Source organism: Electrona antarctica (assembly GCF_951216825.1).
Source record: "Electrona antarctica genome assembly, chromosome: 12".
In the NCBI taxonomy this organism is placed as follows: domain Eukaryota; kingdom Metazoa; phylum Chordata; class Actinopteri; order Myctophiformes; family Myctophidae; genus Electrona; species Electrona antarctica.
In genome coordinates, this window is record NC_136793.1 from 8,981,867 (window position 1) to 8,999,618 (window position 17,752).

The following is a 17,752-nucleotide window of genomic DNA, read 5'->3' on the forward strand; positions in this document are numbered from 1 at the left end:
GCCACGATAAGGCAATGCTAGATTCAATCACAATGTTTCTGTATTAGTTCTAAGATACTGTGGTAATGCACCTTAGTTGATTGATTCTGTGGGAAGAGGAGATGATGCATCTTCACTCATTCAACTTGACTCAGCTCCCTTCGTCATGTCTCGCTGCTGTAGTCCTCTACGTTTAGAGGCATATTGTTTAGACCGTGTTACAATGAACAGTATTCAGGTGTGTGAGTAAGTGCTAAATGGTTGCAACATGATAATGTGACATTCAAGAGCACACAGACAATAAAACATGTAGGTCTACAGGTAGTACAACTTCGGTTTTGTAACAAACATGATCAAGACAGACAGACAGCGTGGTGTATGTTTTTCCCCCTTCAAAAGGCAAACAAAATAATAAATAACTAAGAAAGTAGTTTGTAGGGTGGTGGCGGCTGATTTAAGTCAGACATTTACAACTGGCCTCAGTTAAACAAATTTGACTCTGGGCTGGTTGTGACTATAGACACCTTGATGCGCGACAATGCACACAGGATAGATCAGACATCCCCATACACACACTAAAGGAAAGCGCTGTGTTGACTGTTGAGATTAACCAGATGTGACTGCTAAGATCACCCGCCACCACCCTACACAACACAAGTAATAAATAAATTCTCAAAAAAGGAGCACAAAGTCATGTTCTCCACTTAAAAGTCAGAATTGACAGTGACCAGACAGGTGTCCTCTCTTTTTAAAAGGCCGACCACAGAGATGAGAGAGGGCGACGTGTCTGAAAACCCACATCGGATGACCGTAACGAACACTCAACCTTTTTGATATTCACTTTGGGGCCCCAGACGATCGGCAGAGCCATTTCTCCAAATTATGAAAAAGAAAATATTAATCTTGCTGATAAAGAAGAGGAACCTCCCCAAACATTCACCTCGTATGAAATCTAACAATTTAAAGCACAATTAAACTGTATTAGAGGTTTGGGTTGTGTAGTTATTACTGTACCTTAAATCGGAAAGAAAAAGTCTGCACAACAGCTAAAGGCTCCCAAGAAATCTACTTACTGTGCAAACTGCTAAACATTTTGACCCGATTGTCTAGTTAAAACGTTATTTGGCAGTTTGCACAGTACAATCATTTTGGGAGCACAGAGTACTTTTCAGACGGGGAGGACAATGCCCGTGTTCCCACCGGGATCCGCGGGAAACCTCGTGAATACACAGAGACAACCACTCCGCGAGTATAAACGGCAGGCGTTCCGCCTGAAAGCAGACCACAATTCAGCTCTCGTTGCGGGCAGTAGGCGTGTGCATAAAATGAGCACGAGTGAGACAATTCCACAGCAACATGCCCGCTTACGATTGTCCGCGGCCTCCCAACTAGTTGCTCACCTGTCATTGAAAATTAATTACCAAGTGTGTCAATCGATCCCTGAACACTCAAGTCACTCACCATGTCCTGTATTATGCACCAGCAACAATGTTAATGTTATGGATGTGCACAACATTGAATTTGTGAAGTTACCTTACCAATATGTAATTCCAAATATTGGTGAGAGGTCTTCAGTAATTGTGCATCGTAAGTCAACGGGGAGAATATTTTGGATCATGAATCTGTCGTCTATAGAACTATTGAGGATATGACATCAATATTTGGCATATCATGGCAAGGTAACGGTAGCCTGGCTAATAAGCCAGACTCAAATCACACTGTCGTGTGGTATTTGAGTCTGGAGATGCTGTGTATGGATCTTGTTTCCCGGGGGGCGGGTTCAAACATTTTCTCTTTGACGCAATTGGTCAGAGCTACTGTCAGTCAAAGGGTCTCAAGCATTGAACGTCACTGTACCAAAGACCACCCATATAGCATACCGTGTCCCAAGGGCCACACAAGTTCTCTGGTGTAGGAAATGGGCGTACAATTGAGCCTCTCCAGACCGTAATCCGCCGGCAGGCAATTTCTTTTTTGCCAACGGCTGATTCGGCCTGGCTTATTAGCCAGGCTAAGGTAACGGCACAACCCACCCTTTAATTGCGCTTTAAAGAGACAACAAAATTATAATTCATATTTAAATATTGCAAAACATACAAAAACAAAGTGTAAACATTGAATTGATGCCTATTGATGTATTTTCTTTGCACATGGAGAAATTATACAAAATAAATCATGTCCGCCATTCTCGTAACTACAAATTGTTCTCATTAAAATGTAAAAACATACTAACTTTTAATTATCATAATGTTCATGTTAACATTTATTTTGTATAAGTTTTCATTTTTTCCCTCTGCAACATTATAAATAGATATATACTATATATGTGTGTAACATATCTCTTTAACAGACTCCAGACAGTTCATTTGACTCGAGCTGTGTCTTTTCAAGGCAAAAACAAATCCTTGCCGCTTCCAAAAACACCCGTACATCCCCGATTCCCCGCACTCACACACACACTCACACAGACACAAGAGTCAAACTCAAAGCTCACTGGCTGCAACAGTCACACAGGGGGATCACCACACCAGGAGGCTCTACGTGCGATTAAGGGTCTGGAAGATTCTGGAGATTTGGAGCATGACGGGGCCCGTCTCTGGGTCATTCATCCACTGGGTGCTGTTCAGAGGGTTCTCAAGCATGTCTTCAAAGGCTGCAGAACAAACGACAAACATATATTAATAATAACTACTACCTTTAACCACTAAACCCTCTAGACTTAACCCTCTAGACTTCGCCAAAAATAATTGTCAATCTACAAGCTCACATGACTCGTGAGCTTGTAGAACCACTGTGTTTGGGCTAATATTTCCATCCAGAATATGACAGTGGGGTTCAAGTGGTTAAACTCTAGATATCATCATAGTCAACCGCTCAGCAGTAATGTGTTGTGGTGGGTTCGCATCGTAAAGGTCGTCACACACAAGGGGGGGGGGGGGGGGGGTTGAGAAAATAGGTCCGCGGCATTATTCTGGCGGCGTGTTGTTCCGACTCGCCCAATTACTAACCCTGTCGCTAACCCTAAACGCACGCGAAGCCACGTTGTCTGACTAATGCGCCGTCGGAATAACGAGCGGATCCTGAGGAAATTCATTATAGTTGATGCCTCATTCATACAGGTTGTCATTGTTCATGGTAAAAGAAATCGACCACATTTCAGATTGCGTTGCGTTTGACATCTTTGACATAAAAATGCCCTTGGTTTGTAAGGAAAGAGACCAAGAAAGAAGTGAAAGTCCAAGTAAGACTTCGGCCCTCTGCCTCCAGTTTGCCACAGTTACATTTTTAAGACCCTACTTACTTTATTTGCTTATTTAGACGGGACAATGCATATCATTAATGGACATTACATAAATGCAATGTAAATACACCAGATTTAGCAGAAATGCTAATTCTCATCCGCAGTCCCCACATGGAAACAATAAGAAGCAAACAGTAACTTACATTAAACCGGCAACCGTTTCTAACCTACTTTGCTGTAGTATTTTCTACTTAGCCATTGGCCACCCCCCCCCCCCCCCCCCCACGAGTAACCATTTGTTTTAGATTGTACTTAAAAGGATGGAAATGACAGACAATCTCTTATTTTCAGAGGTAAGTCATTCCAGATTCCAGCCCTGAACTGAAAGGATGTTTTTACCAACGGCGGTTTGCCGGTACGGCACTTCACTTCACAGTCCCCTCTAGCGGTTGACCTAGTGCTGATCCCTCCATCAGGCTTCCTTTTTATGAATTCACTTAGGAGAGGTGGGCACAGACCATGTAGGGTTTTCTATGAGCCATCATTTTACATACACAACACAAAACCCCTTTACTTGCTCCAAAAGTGACAGGCATGCATGTAGCATACGCAAAGTTCCTCTGTTAGTGCACACAGAGAGTGAGCTCAAATCAGTACACTCGTGTCCTTATTTCACTCCGATGTCTTGTGTGAGGGGACATACCAGCATGTGCTGTTCGTCACTCCATCTTCCCATTTCCACACGCAGTCTATGAGCTGACAGACAACCGACACCGTGTAAAGGTTATCCTCAAATAGTCCTCAATGTAAGGTGTCGTGCTGGTATAGAGTGGATGAACAGATACGGTAGATCTGGGTTGATGGCTTGGTGTGCCTTATATCTTGTTCCCTCTTTGGATTGCAATTCATGAATCATGTCCCTTCGGTCAATCGCAATATGGAATACATGACTTGGTTCTCCTTCTTTAGCTATTGAAGAACATACCGCAAGGGGTCATCAAGCATGCCATTTCGCTGCTGTATGTTGGTCAAGAACCTGTCTTGCTTTTCTCTCACCAAGGCTTGCAACGACAGGCAGTCCTTCTTCCAACAGGCAGGTTAAGTTAGGTGTAGTAACCCTCACCCCAAGTAGGGATTTCACTCCAGTCATATAGAGAGTTTCAACGGACTTTAAGGGAATTTGCAGCCAAGCCTCACACCCATACAAGATAGCTGATGAGAAAGCAGCATCAAAAACCTTACGTTTTACACAGAATGAAGCATCATAGTTGGTGGACAGGAAGATAATCAGTCACTGGATGTCAAGTCTTGAATGAGATTAAAAACTGAGTTGTTCTGTAATCAATACCAGCTGTGTTTGGAGGAACTGCAGGCAGCAAAAATGTATAAAACAGGTGAATGAAATAAAGATTCTTTCTGTCTTTTTCGGTTATTTTTCTGTTCTGGGTTCCTGTGGTCGAAACCGAACTGTAGCGTGTGGAGTCGTGGACACAAATCCAGAACCTCTGAAATATACCCATTAAGACCTACCGTACCCATCTGTTTTACCTTACCTTTTAAACACTTTAACCATTATTTTAAACTTTAACTATTGAAAAATAGCAGATATACAAGCTCATAGCACGGCACTCGGTGTGGCACTATGAGCTTGTAGATCTATCGTGAAAATGTGTGCAAATCTTTGAATATATTTCCTTTCCCAGCGAACGTTTTTAACTCAATTCTTTGTTTCTGGGAGGTCCCTAGAAGGGTCGGCAGCCAAATACATATCATTTTTGGCATCCTTGACATGAAAAAGTTCAGAGCACCACTGACATAGAAACATTTGTAGAATCTGGTCTCAGGTCTTAACCCATTCTGGAGGGGAACCCCTTTTGGTGTTTTAACTAAGCATTATGTTATACTTTAGCTATTGAAAAATAGCAGATCTACGAGCTTGTAGGTCTGCTATTTTTGAAAAATCGTAAAAATGCGGCACAAATCTTTGAATATATATTCTTTCAGAGCGAACGTTTTTTTTTTTTTTTTTTCAACGTCAGGCCGAAATGGGTTAATGGGTTATCACCAGGTTACGGTTTGCTTAGTTCTCGTAGCCTAAAAGAGCCATTAGTTACCCAGCAGAGTCTTGGGGTTGGTGAGTCCCAGCTGGACCACAGGGTTCTCCAGGATGGCTTGGAAAAGAGGGCTGTTGGTGTCGATGCCTTTGTCCAGGTCCTCTGGAGATGGTTTTCTGTCACCCAGCAGCCATTCACACTAGAAGAGAACAAATTACATTTTCACGACAGCTTTTAGCACTTTAAAACCATCAGTATGTGGCATCGTTTCCAACATCGTTCCTGCGTTATGTGCTGGAGGCGTCACTAGTCTAAAACCTTTATCTATGGAGGCGTCACTAGTCTAAAACCTTTATCTATGGAGGCGTCACTAGTCTAAAACCTGGAGGCGTCACTAGTCTAAAACATGGAGGCGTCACTAGTCTAAAACCTTTATCTATGGAGGCGTCACTAGTCTAAAACCTTTATCTATGGAGGCGTCACTAGTCTAAAACCTTTATCTATGGAGGCGTCACTCGTCTAAAACCTTTATCTATGGAGGCGTCACTAGTCTAAAACCTTTATCTATGGAGGCGTCACTAGTCTAAAACCTTTATCTATGGAGGCGTCACTAGTCTAAAACCTTTATCTATGGAGGCGTCACTAGTCTAAAACCTTTATCTATGGAGGCGTCACTAGTCTAAAACCTTTATCTATGGAGGCGTCACTAGTCTAAAACCTTTATCTATGGAGGCGTCACTAGTCTAAAACCTTTATCTATGGAGGCGTCACTAGTCTAAAACCTTTATCTATGGCGGCGTCACTAGTCTAAAACCTTTATCTATGGCGGCGTCACTAGTCTAAAACCTGGAGGCGTCACTAGTCTAAAACCTTTATCTATGGAGGCGTCACTAGTCTAAAACCTTTATCTATGGAGGCGTCACTAGTCTAAAACCTTTATCTATGGAGGCGTCACTAGTCTAAAACCTTTATCTATGGAGGTCGTCACTAGTCTAAAACCTTTATCTATGGAGGCGTCACTATAGTCTAAAACCTTTATCTATGGAGGCGTCACTATAGTCTAAAACCTTTATCTATGGAGGCGTCACTAGTCTAAAACCTTTATCTATGGAGGCGTCACTAGTCTAAAACCTTTATCTATGGAGGCGTCACTAGTCTAAAACCTTTATCTATGGAGGCGTCACTAGTCTAAAACCTTTATCTATGGAGGCGTCACTAGTCTAAAACCTTTATCTATGGAGGCGTCACTAGTCTAAAACCTTTATCTATGGAGGCGTCACTAGTCTAAAACCTTTATCTATGGAGGCGTCACTAGTCTAAAACCTTTATCTATGGAGGCGTCACTAGTCTAAAACCTTTATCTGGAGGCGTCACTAGTCTAAAACCTGGAGGCGTCACTAGTCTAAAACCTTTATCTATGGAGGCGTCACTATAGTCTAAAACCTTTATCTATGGAGGCGTCACTAGTCTAAAACCTTTATCTATGGAGGCGTCACTAGTCTAAAACCTTTATCTATGGAGGCGTCACTAGTCTAAAACCTTTATCTATGGAGGCGTCACTAGTCTAAAACCTTTATCTATAGAGGCGTCACTAGTCTAAAACCTTTATCTATGGAGGCGTCACTAGTCTAAAACCTTTATCTGGAGGCGTCACTAGTCTAAAACCTGGAGGCGTCACTAGTCTAAAACCTTTATCTATGGAGGCGTCACTATAGTCTAAAACCTTTATCTATGGAGGCGTCACTAGTCTAAAACCTTTATCTATGGAGGCGTCACTAGTCTAAAACCTTTATCTATGGAGGCGTCACTAGTCTAAAACCTTTATCTAACATACTGTATCTGTATGTTAAAAGGGGAAGCTCTTTTTTGGTGTCTTAAAACAGCTCGCTTCAAGTGGTGCATTTATATAGCACTTTTATCCAAAGCGCTTTACATCGATTGTGCATTCACACACACATTCATACACCGATGGTGGAGGAAACCAACCACATCGGGAGCAATTAGGGGTTCAGAGTCTTGCTGAAGGTCACTGCGACACGAACTCTGGGGGAGCGCGGGATCGAACAAGGAGCCTCACGGCTCACGGTTGCCACCCATCCCAGCCTCTCTACCGGCCACTCTACCCCTGAGCCACTGCCGCCCCGTGCTCTTCATCAGACAATGACACCGGTCTGTTGTTTCACCCAGTGGCAATCATCTAATGTAATCCTGGGCTCTACACTCCCTCTGCCAACCTGGGGAGAGCAACGGACCATGCTTCCTACAATGCATGAGGAGTCCAAGCCTCTTCTTTTCACCTGACAGGCAGGAGTTTCCCTGGTTGGACATAGCACGTGGAAGGAACACGTTATTCCAAAACAGTTCCTTTCCCCTCCCATCAGGCGCCCCGGCTGGCCAGGGGTAAGCAGTTTAGAGACCAGGATTATTGCATGTTTTTGTGATGGTACTACTACTACCTACCCTAGGGGACACGGGAAGAACATGCAAACTCCACACAGAAAGGCCCTTTCACCAACCCCACCCAAGGTATGGGCACTGACGCGGAGGACAGAACACACCCCCAGTGTCCCCAGCGCGAAGTGAACCCAGGGCCTTCTGTGAACCCATCTGTGAGGCTACAGCACTACAGACTGTGCAACCGAACATACGGAATATTAAATGTTCCTCTAAATACATCCATCCTGTTGTAGAATCATGGTTTAACCCATTTAGTCCGGGAACCCCTATGGACCATATGCAGACCACGGCCATCTTACCATAGAAGTTAATGGCAAGGTGCTAACAAGGTGCAACTTACTTCCCATAGACAGCCCATTCATCCAAACAGAAAAGTCCTATCCGATTGTATTACACGTCAAACTCACCAACATTGCAGCTGTACGGAAAGCTTGAATTATTCTCAAAAGTGTTTGTTTCATAAAAATCCACTGTAGACATGTTATAAGCTACTTTCTGTCCTTGCATGTGATTCTTTTTCAAAGTGTTGCAGTTTGGAAGTGCTCGTTAGATATCACTCAACTGCCCTGCATGCGTACCATCTGTTTTGAATTGGCACATAATGCAGGAGGCAGCAGGACGTTGCTTTACTGAAAACGAGTGCTTCCAAACTGATGGCCTACTGTGGGAACGCAGTAGGCGTTCCCACATAACGTTCGGGTATGATGATGATGTCACAGCACGTGCATACCCTCTATAGTACACTTTCAATCTGGGAACCTCTTTTGGGTTCGTTGCCACTATGTACAGTATTACAGTATAGTAACATACATTTTTGTAATTTTTGAAGTTTTTCAGACAACTTAGGTCAGGATTTAGGAGGCGTTTTTAAGAATGGGCCTCAGGTCTAAATGGTTTAAACAAAACAACAGGAGCGTGGGCTGCAGTGTGCTGTGGTGCCAGGAGGAGAAAACGTACAGCGGCATCTTGCTGGTTGTTGTTCACTCTCAGCGCGTCGATCACCTCCTTCTCATCAAAGCCCATCTCCATCAGCGCCATCACCGCCTGCGCAAGAGACAGATCAAAACAACACAGGCTGTTTACCAGTTCACTTCGACAAGTCACCTCTGCTGCCTTACGACACAACAGCCCCATGCACTTTCACCCTTCTCTTCTCAAAATAGCATGTCGCTGTTGTCGGGCAGAAACACCCCGTTTCGGTATGTTTCCGTAAAAATTAACGCCCTACTTGATCACAGCGTCACACAAACGCAGCAAAAAGTAGCAGATCTACAAGCTCGAATGTTTTGAGCTCGTCAATCTGCTATACTTTTTGCCATTTTTGAATTTGGATCGCGAAAAGTAAAAGTTTTAACTTTGGTGTTGCAGATCCAGTAGAGCTACAACATCACACCACATCGTGAGCTTGTAGATTGGCCAGTTTCACTATTCGGCGTGCAACAAAGAAAACTAAAAAGAAAACAACCACCACCCACTCTGGAGTCGGGCCTGAATTCTCGTTTCCTGCGGATCCTTTTGAAGATTTCGGTGAGCTCGTCTTGCCTGCCGTCCTCTGCGGCTGCTGCGCTGGACTGCGAGAGGCTGCGGAGGAGCTGGGCGCCCGAGATGGACGCTGGAGTGGCGATGGAGGGGCCCGCCGGGGCCGGGGCCGCGGCCCCCGCCACGCCGGACGGAGGGTCCTGGCCGGGTAGAGGAGAGTCCACCGTGGGGTCGTCTACATGCTCGATGAGCCACTCCATGGCCTGCGTCACTGACATGCTGCAGGAAGGCAGGAGATGACTGAGAAAGGGGAGGCCATGTAGACGTTTCAAACAAGCTGCTCAATGGCTGCAGTTAGTAAAAGGTCCAAATTCACAACCGAGCTGAACTTTTAAAGGGTTTGATTGATTACTTTATTAGACAGAAGTACAGGACAGAGTACAGTCAAACACTTTCATAAACATGGCATGAGATGAAAATCATGATTCAATATCATCACAAAATATAAAACACTATATGTACAGAGTGGAAGAAGGGGTTTAAAGAAGTGTGTGTGTGTGTGTGTGTGTGTGTGTGTGTGTGTGTGTGTGTGTGTGTGTGTGTGAGGGGGTGTTACAAGCATCAGCTTTGGCACATAGCCTATGTTATAATTTTTAACACTTTGTTTTGTTTTTCGTCTTACAAATTATTTGATCGGCACAAAACATTGTGTTTATTGTCACGATTTGTCACAAGCCGAGTTGGCTTTGTCTGCGGCGAAAACGTCTTTAAAAAAAAAAACTTTTTGAAAAGTCTATGGGGGAAATCTCTTCCGGGGCTCTCGTCGTCATGAAAGGGGGCGGGACTGCGACGCCCTATTGCCATATTATGCATAACTGTTGTGACCGTGAAGAAAGTTGTGATGGGCGGCGGTGGCTCAGGGGTAGAGTTTCCGGATGGTAACCGCAAGGTCGCCAGTTCGAACCCGGGCTCCCCCTGAGTTAGTGTCGAAGTGTCCTTGAGCAAGACACTGAACCCGTAATTGCTCCTGATGTGCTAGTTGGTGCCTTGCATGGTTTCCGCTGCCATCAGTGTATGAATGTGTGTGTGAATGGGTGAATGTAATGCACAATCTATGTAAAGCGCCTTGGATAAAGGCGCTATATAAATGCACCATTTACCATTTATACTAGAGATTACTCATTATTACTGTGTTACAATGTGGGTAATGTAACATACAGTATCAACCAATATTGAAATCAAAGAATGCGATTCCTTTCTAAATCTGATTTGTGCAATGGATATATTGTGGTTTGACTCATTCCGGTGAATAGGGGTGGAACATTTAATAGAACTAATTTTTTTTAAAAGAAACTGGTTGACTCACTGGTTCAATCGGAGCGCTTTGATGGCTCTGCTCTCAGGGAAGCCCATCTCGGTCAGCTGCTGAAGGGCAGTCTCATCAACCCGGTCCTCTTCATCCTCATCCAGCATGGCTACCAGACACACCCCGACACACCCACACACTTTAATATTATTATAATACCAGACGGGGCCTCGGGGCAGCCCAGTTAGGGACCAGGTAGGCCCGGGCCTTAAAGGCGTAGTGAAATTAAAAATACGTTTTTCACACTTTTAGACCATATCCGTGGTCATCATATGGGCATACCCAACAATGGATGCCAAAAAAAATGGGCAAATTCTCATTTGTGTATTTTTATATCAAAAGTCCATAAAAATCGAATTTGAATTGCTTCCTGAAAACGAACTGCGTGATGACGTGTCGAGGCCCACATCGATAAAAGCCAATAAAAATGAAGCTCACCCGTTTAATTCCCCATATCTGTGCATCCGTCCAACACAGCTGCTACTGATTACAGAAATCCTCAGTTTTTATTCCCATTCAAGATAACATCCAGACAGTGTATTACTCGGTTTCAACTTAATCATCATGCTAAAATATGTATCTGAAAACATTATAGGGTAGAAATAAGCCACATAACAGTAAACTGGTACAGCTGGCCGACTATGTGACTTCTAAACAAACAGATCCATGCACTGAGTATAGCATAGCTACCGTCCCTAGCTACCGTCCCATCGCCTGAAGGGATGCAACGCTCTGATTGGTTCAGAAACTTCAGAGCGGTGTTTCAACTTGAAACAGTCTGAAACTTCAAAATAAAATGTCCACCATTTCCGTTTCACTACGCCTTTAATTTCAGGCCTGTTGAGAACTCTACTTTTCGCCTGCTGCCGGGCGCAGCTGCGCTAATAACTTAGGGGCAGGCCTGTCTAGTGTTTGAATGGACTGACAGGTATTAGTCAAAAGGTAGACATCGAAGAGGACAGGTGGGGAGGTATAAACATATGGAATGTCAGAACAGGGCAGCTCCATATATGGAGATCTAAGGGTTTGAGGTCAGATGTAGAGTTGCTGGCCAGCTCCTCAGCAAGCCACTCAGCGTGTCCGGACAACAGTGTCCGAAAGCAGAGGTTCCCAACCACTGGTAAGCGACACGGGACATATACGACTGGTACACGAGAAGGGAATCCCAAGTTTTCCCGAGCGTGAATCTATAATCGGGTCCGTGTGCCACCAGGAATTTCCAGCGATGGCACAAAGGTTATGATACAAGGATTTGTCAGCGACGCGTCACTGACTGTGGTTTATAAAGAGATTCGAGTCCGTGTTACTTCCGTGTTGCGTAGCATAACAGTGACGTCACTGTCAAATCCTTGGTATCTTTACATTCACGTGTGTTCAGAGTAGCGGCAGCAGCGTAACAACAACATTTTGTCACGCTCGCGCTAATGAAACTAAACACTACACGGTACGGGATTATTATTTCATTTCAAAACAGTCAAGTATCAGAAGATGATGTAACCCAGGGGAAGTAATCTGTCACTCTGCATGCTTAACTAAAGTTTTCCACATGTCCAATCATTTCTGAAAAAGACAGTCTTTTTTAAATCATACTATCCTTGTTGATATACACCATTTAGGTCAGTGATATAACACTATGTTGTGAATGATATAATAATATAGCAGCGGGTAGGCTACTTGAGGCCAGTCAACTGGCTCTGTGTTTTGGAACGATGATGCAAGACCCCCTCTACGCCAAATCTCTTCTGGGACACAAAGTGGCATGTTGTTGTCATACCTGCCTGTTGGGATACTATGACATGCCCAGAATAGCCCATGTGGTTTAAAGACTCATCATGTTTAACCTTACCGTTGGCCTTCTTGAAGAGTTCAACCGCATCAGGGTTCAAGGCAAGAAGCTTCTGGGCCACCTCGATGAGAGAGACCAGAATTTTCCGAAGCTCTGTCTGGAACTGGTGAAATATGAACACGTATGAACACACACAGACAAGAAAATACCACTGAGATCTTGTCAATCTGATTCTGCAAGGGTAAATAATCAATATAAACACAATACATTTCCCTGCCAGGCTTCCCTCCCCCCCCCCCCAAAAAAACACAGCCAATGGGCATTATGCATACACGCCATTTTGGAAAGAACTTGGGCCACTTCCCTACTTCCTTCACAGGTTGGTGTTATTGATGATACATCACTAATGAAGGCTCTGTTCCATTCTGGTCAAACAGAGCAGAATGCTGCTGTTGAATTGTGCGTGTTGGCTCACTGGAAACACTCTGCTATACCAGTGGGTCTCAAAGTGTCCTTGAGTGGGTTCCAAATGGCCCTGTACAGGTCTGTAACTCTGAAAGTGTACAAGTGGAACCAAATGGACCCGGGTGCTTAAAATTAAAAGGTTTGAGAACCACTGTACACTTTCAGAGGGGCTGCCGCTCCGGTTCGGTCTCCATCCTTTTATTACTCTATGGTGCCAACTGTGTTTGCACAGACGTTCAGCCAAACCGGATCACCCAAGGTGACGACATGGTGTGTGGAGCTCAGCTACACCCCACCAGCTGAAGCGATCCATCCTGGAGGAGAGACACCGACACATACACACACACACACACACTTACGTCTCTGATGTTGTGCTGGGTGACGGTGCGGTCGGTGTGACGGGTAGACAGGCTGGTGGTGGCTTTTAGGATGGCATCCTTATCTGGAGCCTTAGTGTCCTGCTTCTTCTGAGACACAAAAAAGGTAAACAATGAGGAGACAGACAGCACACATCTTGGACAAGGGGGTGGGGAGATGCACATTTTCCACAATATGCAAAGTGGGCAACATAGACACTTTTTGTTCTTTCGTTTACATAGAGGGAGGGAGATGGTGACTCTGGAACAACATGTTTTCAGATGGGGGTCGGCGGCCAATTACATATATTTCTGGGGGTCCTTGACATGAAAATGTTTGAGAATGACCGACATAGAAACATGGGTTTTTTCAGAAAACGGTCATGATTTAGAAGACATTTTGTAGAATCTGTTTTCAGGTCTAAATGGGTTAAAGGACTAGCCTGTCGTGTGGTATTTGAGTCTGGAGATGCTGTGTATGGATCTTGTTTCCCGGGGGGGCGGGTTCAAACATTTTCTCTTTGACGCAATTGGTCAGAGCTACTGTCAGTCAAAGGTCTCAAGCATTGAACGTCACTGTACCAAAGCCCGCCCATATTGCATACCGTGTCCCGATTGGCCACACCAGTTCTCTGGTGTAGGAAATGGGCGTACAATTGAGCCTCTCCAGACCGTAATCCGCCGGCAGGCAATTTTTTTTTTGCCAACGGCTGATTCGGTCTGGCTTATTAGCCAGGCTATTAAAGGACACCAAATGTCCTGGTCTGGGCGACTAAATATATGGCTTACCTTCTCCTCTGCAGCTATGTCTGCCATCTTTGGGGCGGTCGGTGGCGGTCTCTTCTTGATAAGCAGCAATACATCTAAAGAAAAATATCAAGTGAAAAGTCAGTCAGTCAGTTCACACCAAATCGGCATAGGATCACTGCTTATGTAATAGCAAAAAAAATGCAACACACCTTTATCTTTGAGATTTTCCTCTCCGACTGTTTTAGTGTCATTAAGGATCCTCTCTGTAGCAGCATGGATAAGTTTATGGTGGGTAAGTGTTTTGGGGTCTTCTAGACTTCCGTGCACATACTATAAAAAAGAAAAACAATAAAAAAAAAGCACAATAAGCAGGTAGCAAGTGCAGCTCAAGCTACAGAAGGCACCGGTAGTTAAAGAATGAGAAACTTTCTCGTGGTAGAATATTAAGTTCAACCATTTCACAACCCAGGAAAGATTCTATGTTGCGACTCTCGTATTAAGATAGATTTAAACTTGACTGTCATAATGTGTAATAATCCCAACTCAAGCAGCATTATAATAATACGGGCTTGAAAACCAACATCTATCACTAAACTATGCAAGCACATTTTTTCTGCCAAAAGTTCCTATATATATATATATATATATATATATATATATATATATATATATATATATATATATATATATATATATATACACCGTTACCGTATATAAATATAAGAACTTTATTAAAATTATTTTAAAATAATGGAGGTAGTACCTAACATAATTTGGCATCTCAAAATAAAGAGCCAATACAGTTTCTAATTATTTTGAGGTTTTAAGTAATTATTAGATACCAAGTAATTCTTTTGAGACACCCAAGTCATTAATTTGAGGTAACTTAACTAAGCCATTAGTTTGTGTGAAACCAAGTCACAAAGGCTTGCTTAAACTAAAGCGTTAAAGTGACGCTCGCCGGAGAGCCGACTTGTTAAATTATAAATAGCAAAGTCTACCCGGTGACTATTTATAGTGAACCGCTGACACAGACACTGACTGCCGGGGCCTGGGCTGACTGGACCCGGGCCGGCGGCCACACACACACAGAGACAAACAAGAGAAGGAAGGGGGGGGGGATGGACTGGTTTGATCTACAGATCGTGAGCATGCAAATTACAACCACCAAGCAGATCAAGCCCCGGGTAGGGGATGGGGTCGGTTGGGACACTTGGGGTCAGCCTGGCCAGTGGCCAAGACACACACAGAGAGAGAGAGAGAGAGAGACACACACACACACACAATGAACCGGTCGGTGGCCCACTGGCCCCCTTCCCTTCCCTTCCCTTCCCGAACCTACATGTTTCAAGCACTTCTCTTTGAGTTTCTCGATGCTCGTGTCTTCCGTGACCTCCTCCAGCCACTCGGCGCCCTCCATGGTGCAAACGTGGATCTTCAGCACCTTCCCGGCGAAGATCTTCTCCTCCTGCACGAACATGATGATGATGAATGATGTCGCTTATTTAAATCGTCCGTCCCCCCCTCCTTGAAGGAGATGCCACCACTGCCAGGTGCCAACCAGGCAGACACAGACAGCCAGTCCCACTGGATGTCGCTGCTGCTATAGCTAGCGAGCTAGCGTGTTAGCTAACGCTAGCAGCCCTCCTCCCCTTCCCTGGCTATAGCTGTCTAGTCTTCCCTCTTCGTTCGAAACCGAACCGGGCCCCCCTCCCGAGTCCGACACCACGGTGCCAGAAATTAGCGCACCTTTTTTTAACGGGACTAACTAACTGCCCTGGCGACCATTTTGGGTCTCCTGTCTCCTCACTCGGGCGCGTTGTTGTTGTCCTGGTTGTTGTCTTGTCGTCGTCCGTGTTCCTCTTCTCTTGTTTGTTTATTTGTTGTAGATACGAGCGGAGGAACAGTCACAGGCGAAGAGACTGAGGAGCCCTGTTTTGACGGGAATGTTTTCAACTTTGAACTCTCTCTCTCAAGCGACGAGGTATACAAGACTGAGCCACAGTTTAACGACAACTCCGTTCACTTCATGGGGCCAGTCCAACGGCGGCTCTTCTACATAGACTTCTGGACCTGGAAGTTGGCAATTGGCATAATGCACTGGACTCAGGCAACACAGCCCAGCTTGAATGATCTTAAGTTAAACTTAAATCCCTTTATTTTAGATAGTTTGCTGAGACATTGCTGATATGTGCGCCGCCCTCGTTGAAAACAATGTATTTCAAACTCCAGCTTGTCACTCTCCTCCAGGCTGCACGAACAAACAGCGCTCGAGCGCTCCGTTTTCTGCCCCCTCAATGTCGTAACTCTGTCTGGCTCTATGGCTCTGGGGGTATAGTGGCCCAGTGCATCTTGGGAATTGTGGTTCTTTTATTGGTTGTGTATCGTTTGGAAGTGTTTTCCTTTATTAATATAGACAGAGAAATATTACAAAACATCAGGACAACATTTTGTTACAAGTTTGGAAATAGAAACATTTGAAAATTAAATACATTTTACATGAAATACATTTGCTCGAGGTTGTACAGAAATCAATTTAGGCAAATGTCATATTCATTATTCACAGCTTTGGGGTTTGTACAATGCTTTACATTATGGGATATAATATTTGTATTGTATGGAACGCACAAGATTTTGGATTTGTGTGATTACACAAAAGAGGGGAAAAAACACTTGTGTCTTCAACGTTATTGTATCAGCAATAGGCCTAACAGTAGGCCTACAAATAAATTATGAATAGTAGGCTACTAAAAGGCTACTACTTGTGTACACTAGTCAAATTGGTCACTAGCCCCATATGTGCCCTCTCCCTACGCTCATTCTGTAGCTCCGAGATGAGGTCACAGACAGAAACACCTCCCACCCCGTTCAGAAACGGCGCATGTTTCCACAATTCCCCATTGCTTACCCTTTTCTTAACAATGCACCAAAACCTTGAAGTGACGTTCCGGGTTTACACTAATTTACCGTCAACAACGCCAAAGAAAATCCAACTAGCGATTTGAACCGAGCCTTTACGAAGAGAAATTTGTCAGTCGCTTCCGTGTTTATCAAGGGATTGGTGCGTGTGCGCGGGCATGTCGAGTGAACTGAAGTCAGTTGGATATTTTCGACCAGGCGAGGCGCCGGGGAGGCGCTAAAGCTTTTCAACTTCCTTGAAAAACATGCTAAACAACCGCTGTAACGCTCGTGTAACCGTTTAAAGTTGGATTTTCTTTGGCGTTGTTGACGGTAAATTAGTGTAAACCCGGAACGTCACTTCAAGGTTTTGGTGCATTGTTAAGAAAAGGGTAAGCAATGGGGAATTGTGGAAACATGCGCCGTTTCTGAACGGGGTGGGAGGTGTTTCTGTCTGTGACCTCATCTCGGAGCTACAGAATGAGCGTAGGGAGAGGGCACATATGGGGCTAATTGGTCACATGATGAGAAGCAGTGCTTTAAAAACTTTTCCAGATAATGCAAGGATGTTCAGGTCTACTGGTTAACATTAATAATAATAATAATAATAATAATAATACAACTTTATTTGTATAGCACCTTTCATGACATGAAATGCAGCTCAAAGTGCTTTACACAAAAAAGAAAAGAAAGGCAGGGCATAAACAATACAGTGAGGACATGAATAATTTTTTTTTTAAAAAGACAAATAAATCAATTAAAAGCAAGGGTGTAGAAGTGGGTCTTGAGCTGAGCTTTAAAAATGTCTACAGAGGCTGCCTGTCGAAGGTACAGTGGGAGTTTGTTCCACGCCGTCGGCCCGTAGAAGCAAAAAGCTGCTTCCCCGTATTTTTTAGTTGCCATTTTTTTAGGCAAAGCGAG

General features: G+C 44.1%; 1 protein-coding gene across 3 annotated transcripts; it reads right to left on the reverse strand.

Annotated features, from left to right (window-relative positions):
- Positions 1-2,043: 2,043 nt before the first annotated feature.
- ubac1 (UBA domain containing 1) lies at positions 2,044-16,284 on the reverse strand. Of its 3 annotated transcripts, none has more exons than XM_079516706.1 (10): positions 15,276-16,284; positions 14,143-14,263; positions 13,973-14,046; positions 13,187-13,291; positions 12,423-12,525; positions 10,577-10,685; positions 9,207-9,510; positions 8,689-8,775; positions 5,335-5,473; positions 2,044-2,632 (listed from the first exon to the last, which is right to left on the reverse strand). In XM_079516706.1, the coding sequence occupies exons 1-10, from the start codon at positions 15,411-15,413 to the stop codon at positions 2,517-2,519; spliced, it is 1,296 nt and encodes a 431-aa protein (XP_079372832.1). In that variant the 5' UTR covers positions 15,414-16,284; the 3' UTR covers positions 2,044-2,516. The 3 variants fall into 3 exon arrangements, with proteins under 3 accessions (XP_079372832.1, XP_079372831.1, XP_079372833.1); XM_079516705.1 differs by having other exon boundaries at positions 13,187-13,294; positions 15,276-16,279; XM_079516707.1 differs by having other exon boundaries at positions 9,207-9,489; positions 13,187-13,294; positions 15,276-16,273.
- Between the last annotated feature and the right edge of the window lie 1,468 nt (positions 16,285-17,752).

Excerpts from the sequence above, each read along its gene's own strand:
- ubac1 (XM_079516705.1), bottom strand. The coding sequence starts at position 15,413 with ATGTTCGTGCAGGAGGAGAAGATCTTCGCCGGGAAGGTGCTGAAGATC. Across the intron at positions 14,264-15,275 it reads AAGAGAAGTGCTTGAAACAT|TATGTGCACGGAAGTCTAGA; the intron begins GTAGGTTCGGGA and ends TCTTTTTTATAG. Across the intron at positions 9,511-10,576 it reads AAAGCGCTCCGATTGAACCA|TCATCTCCTGCCTTCCTGCA; the intron begins GTGAGTCAACCA and ends CCCCTTTCTCAG.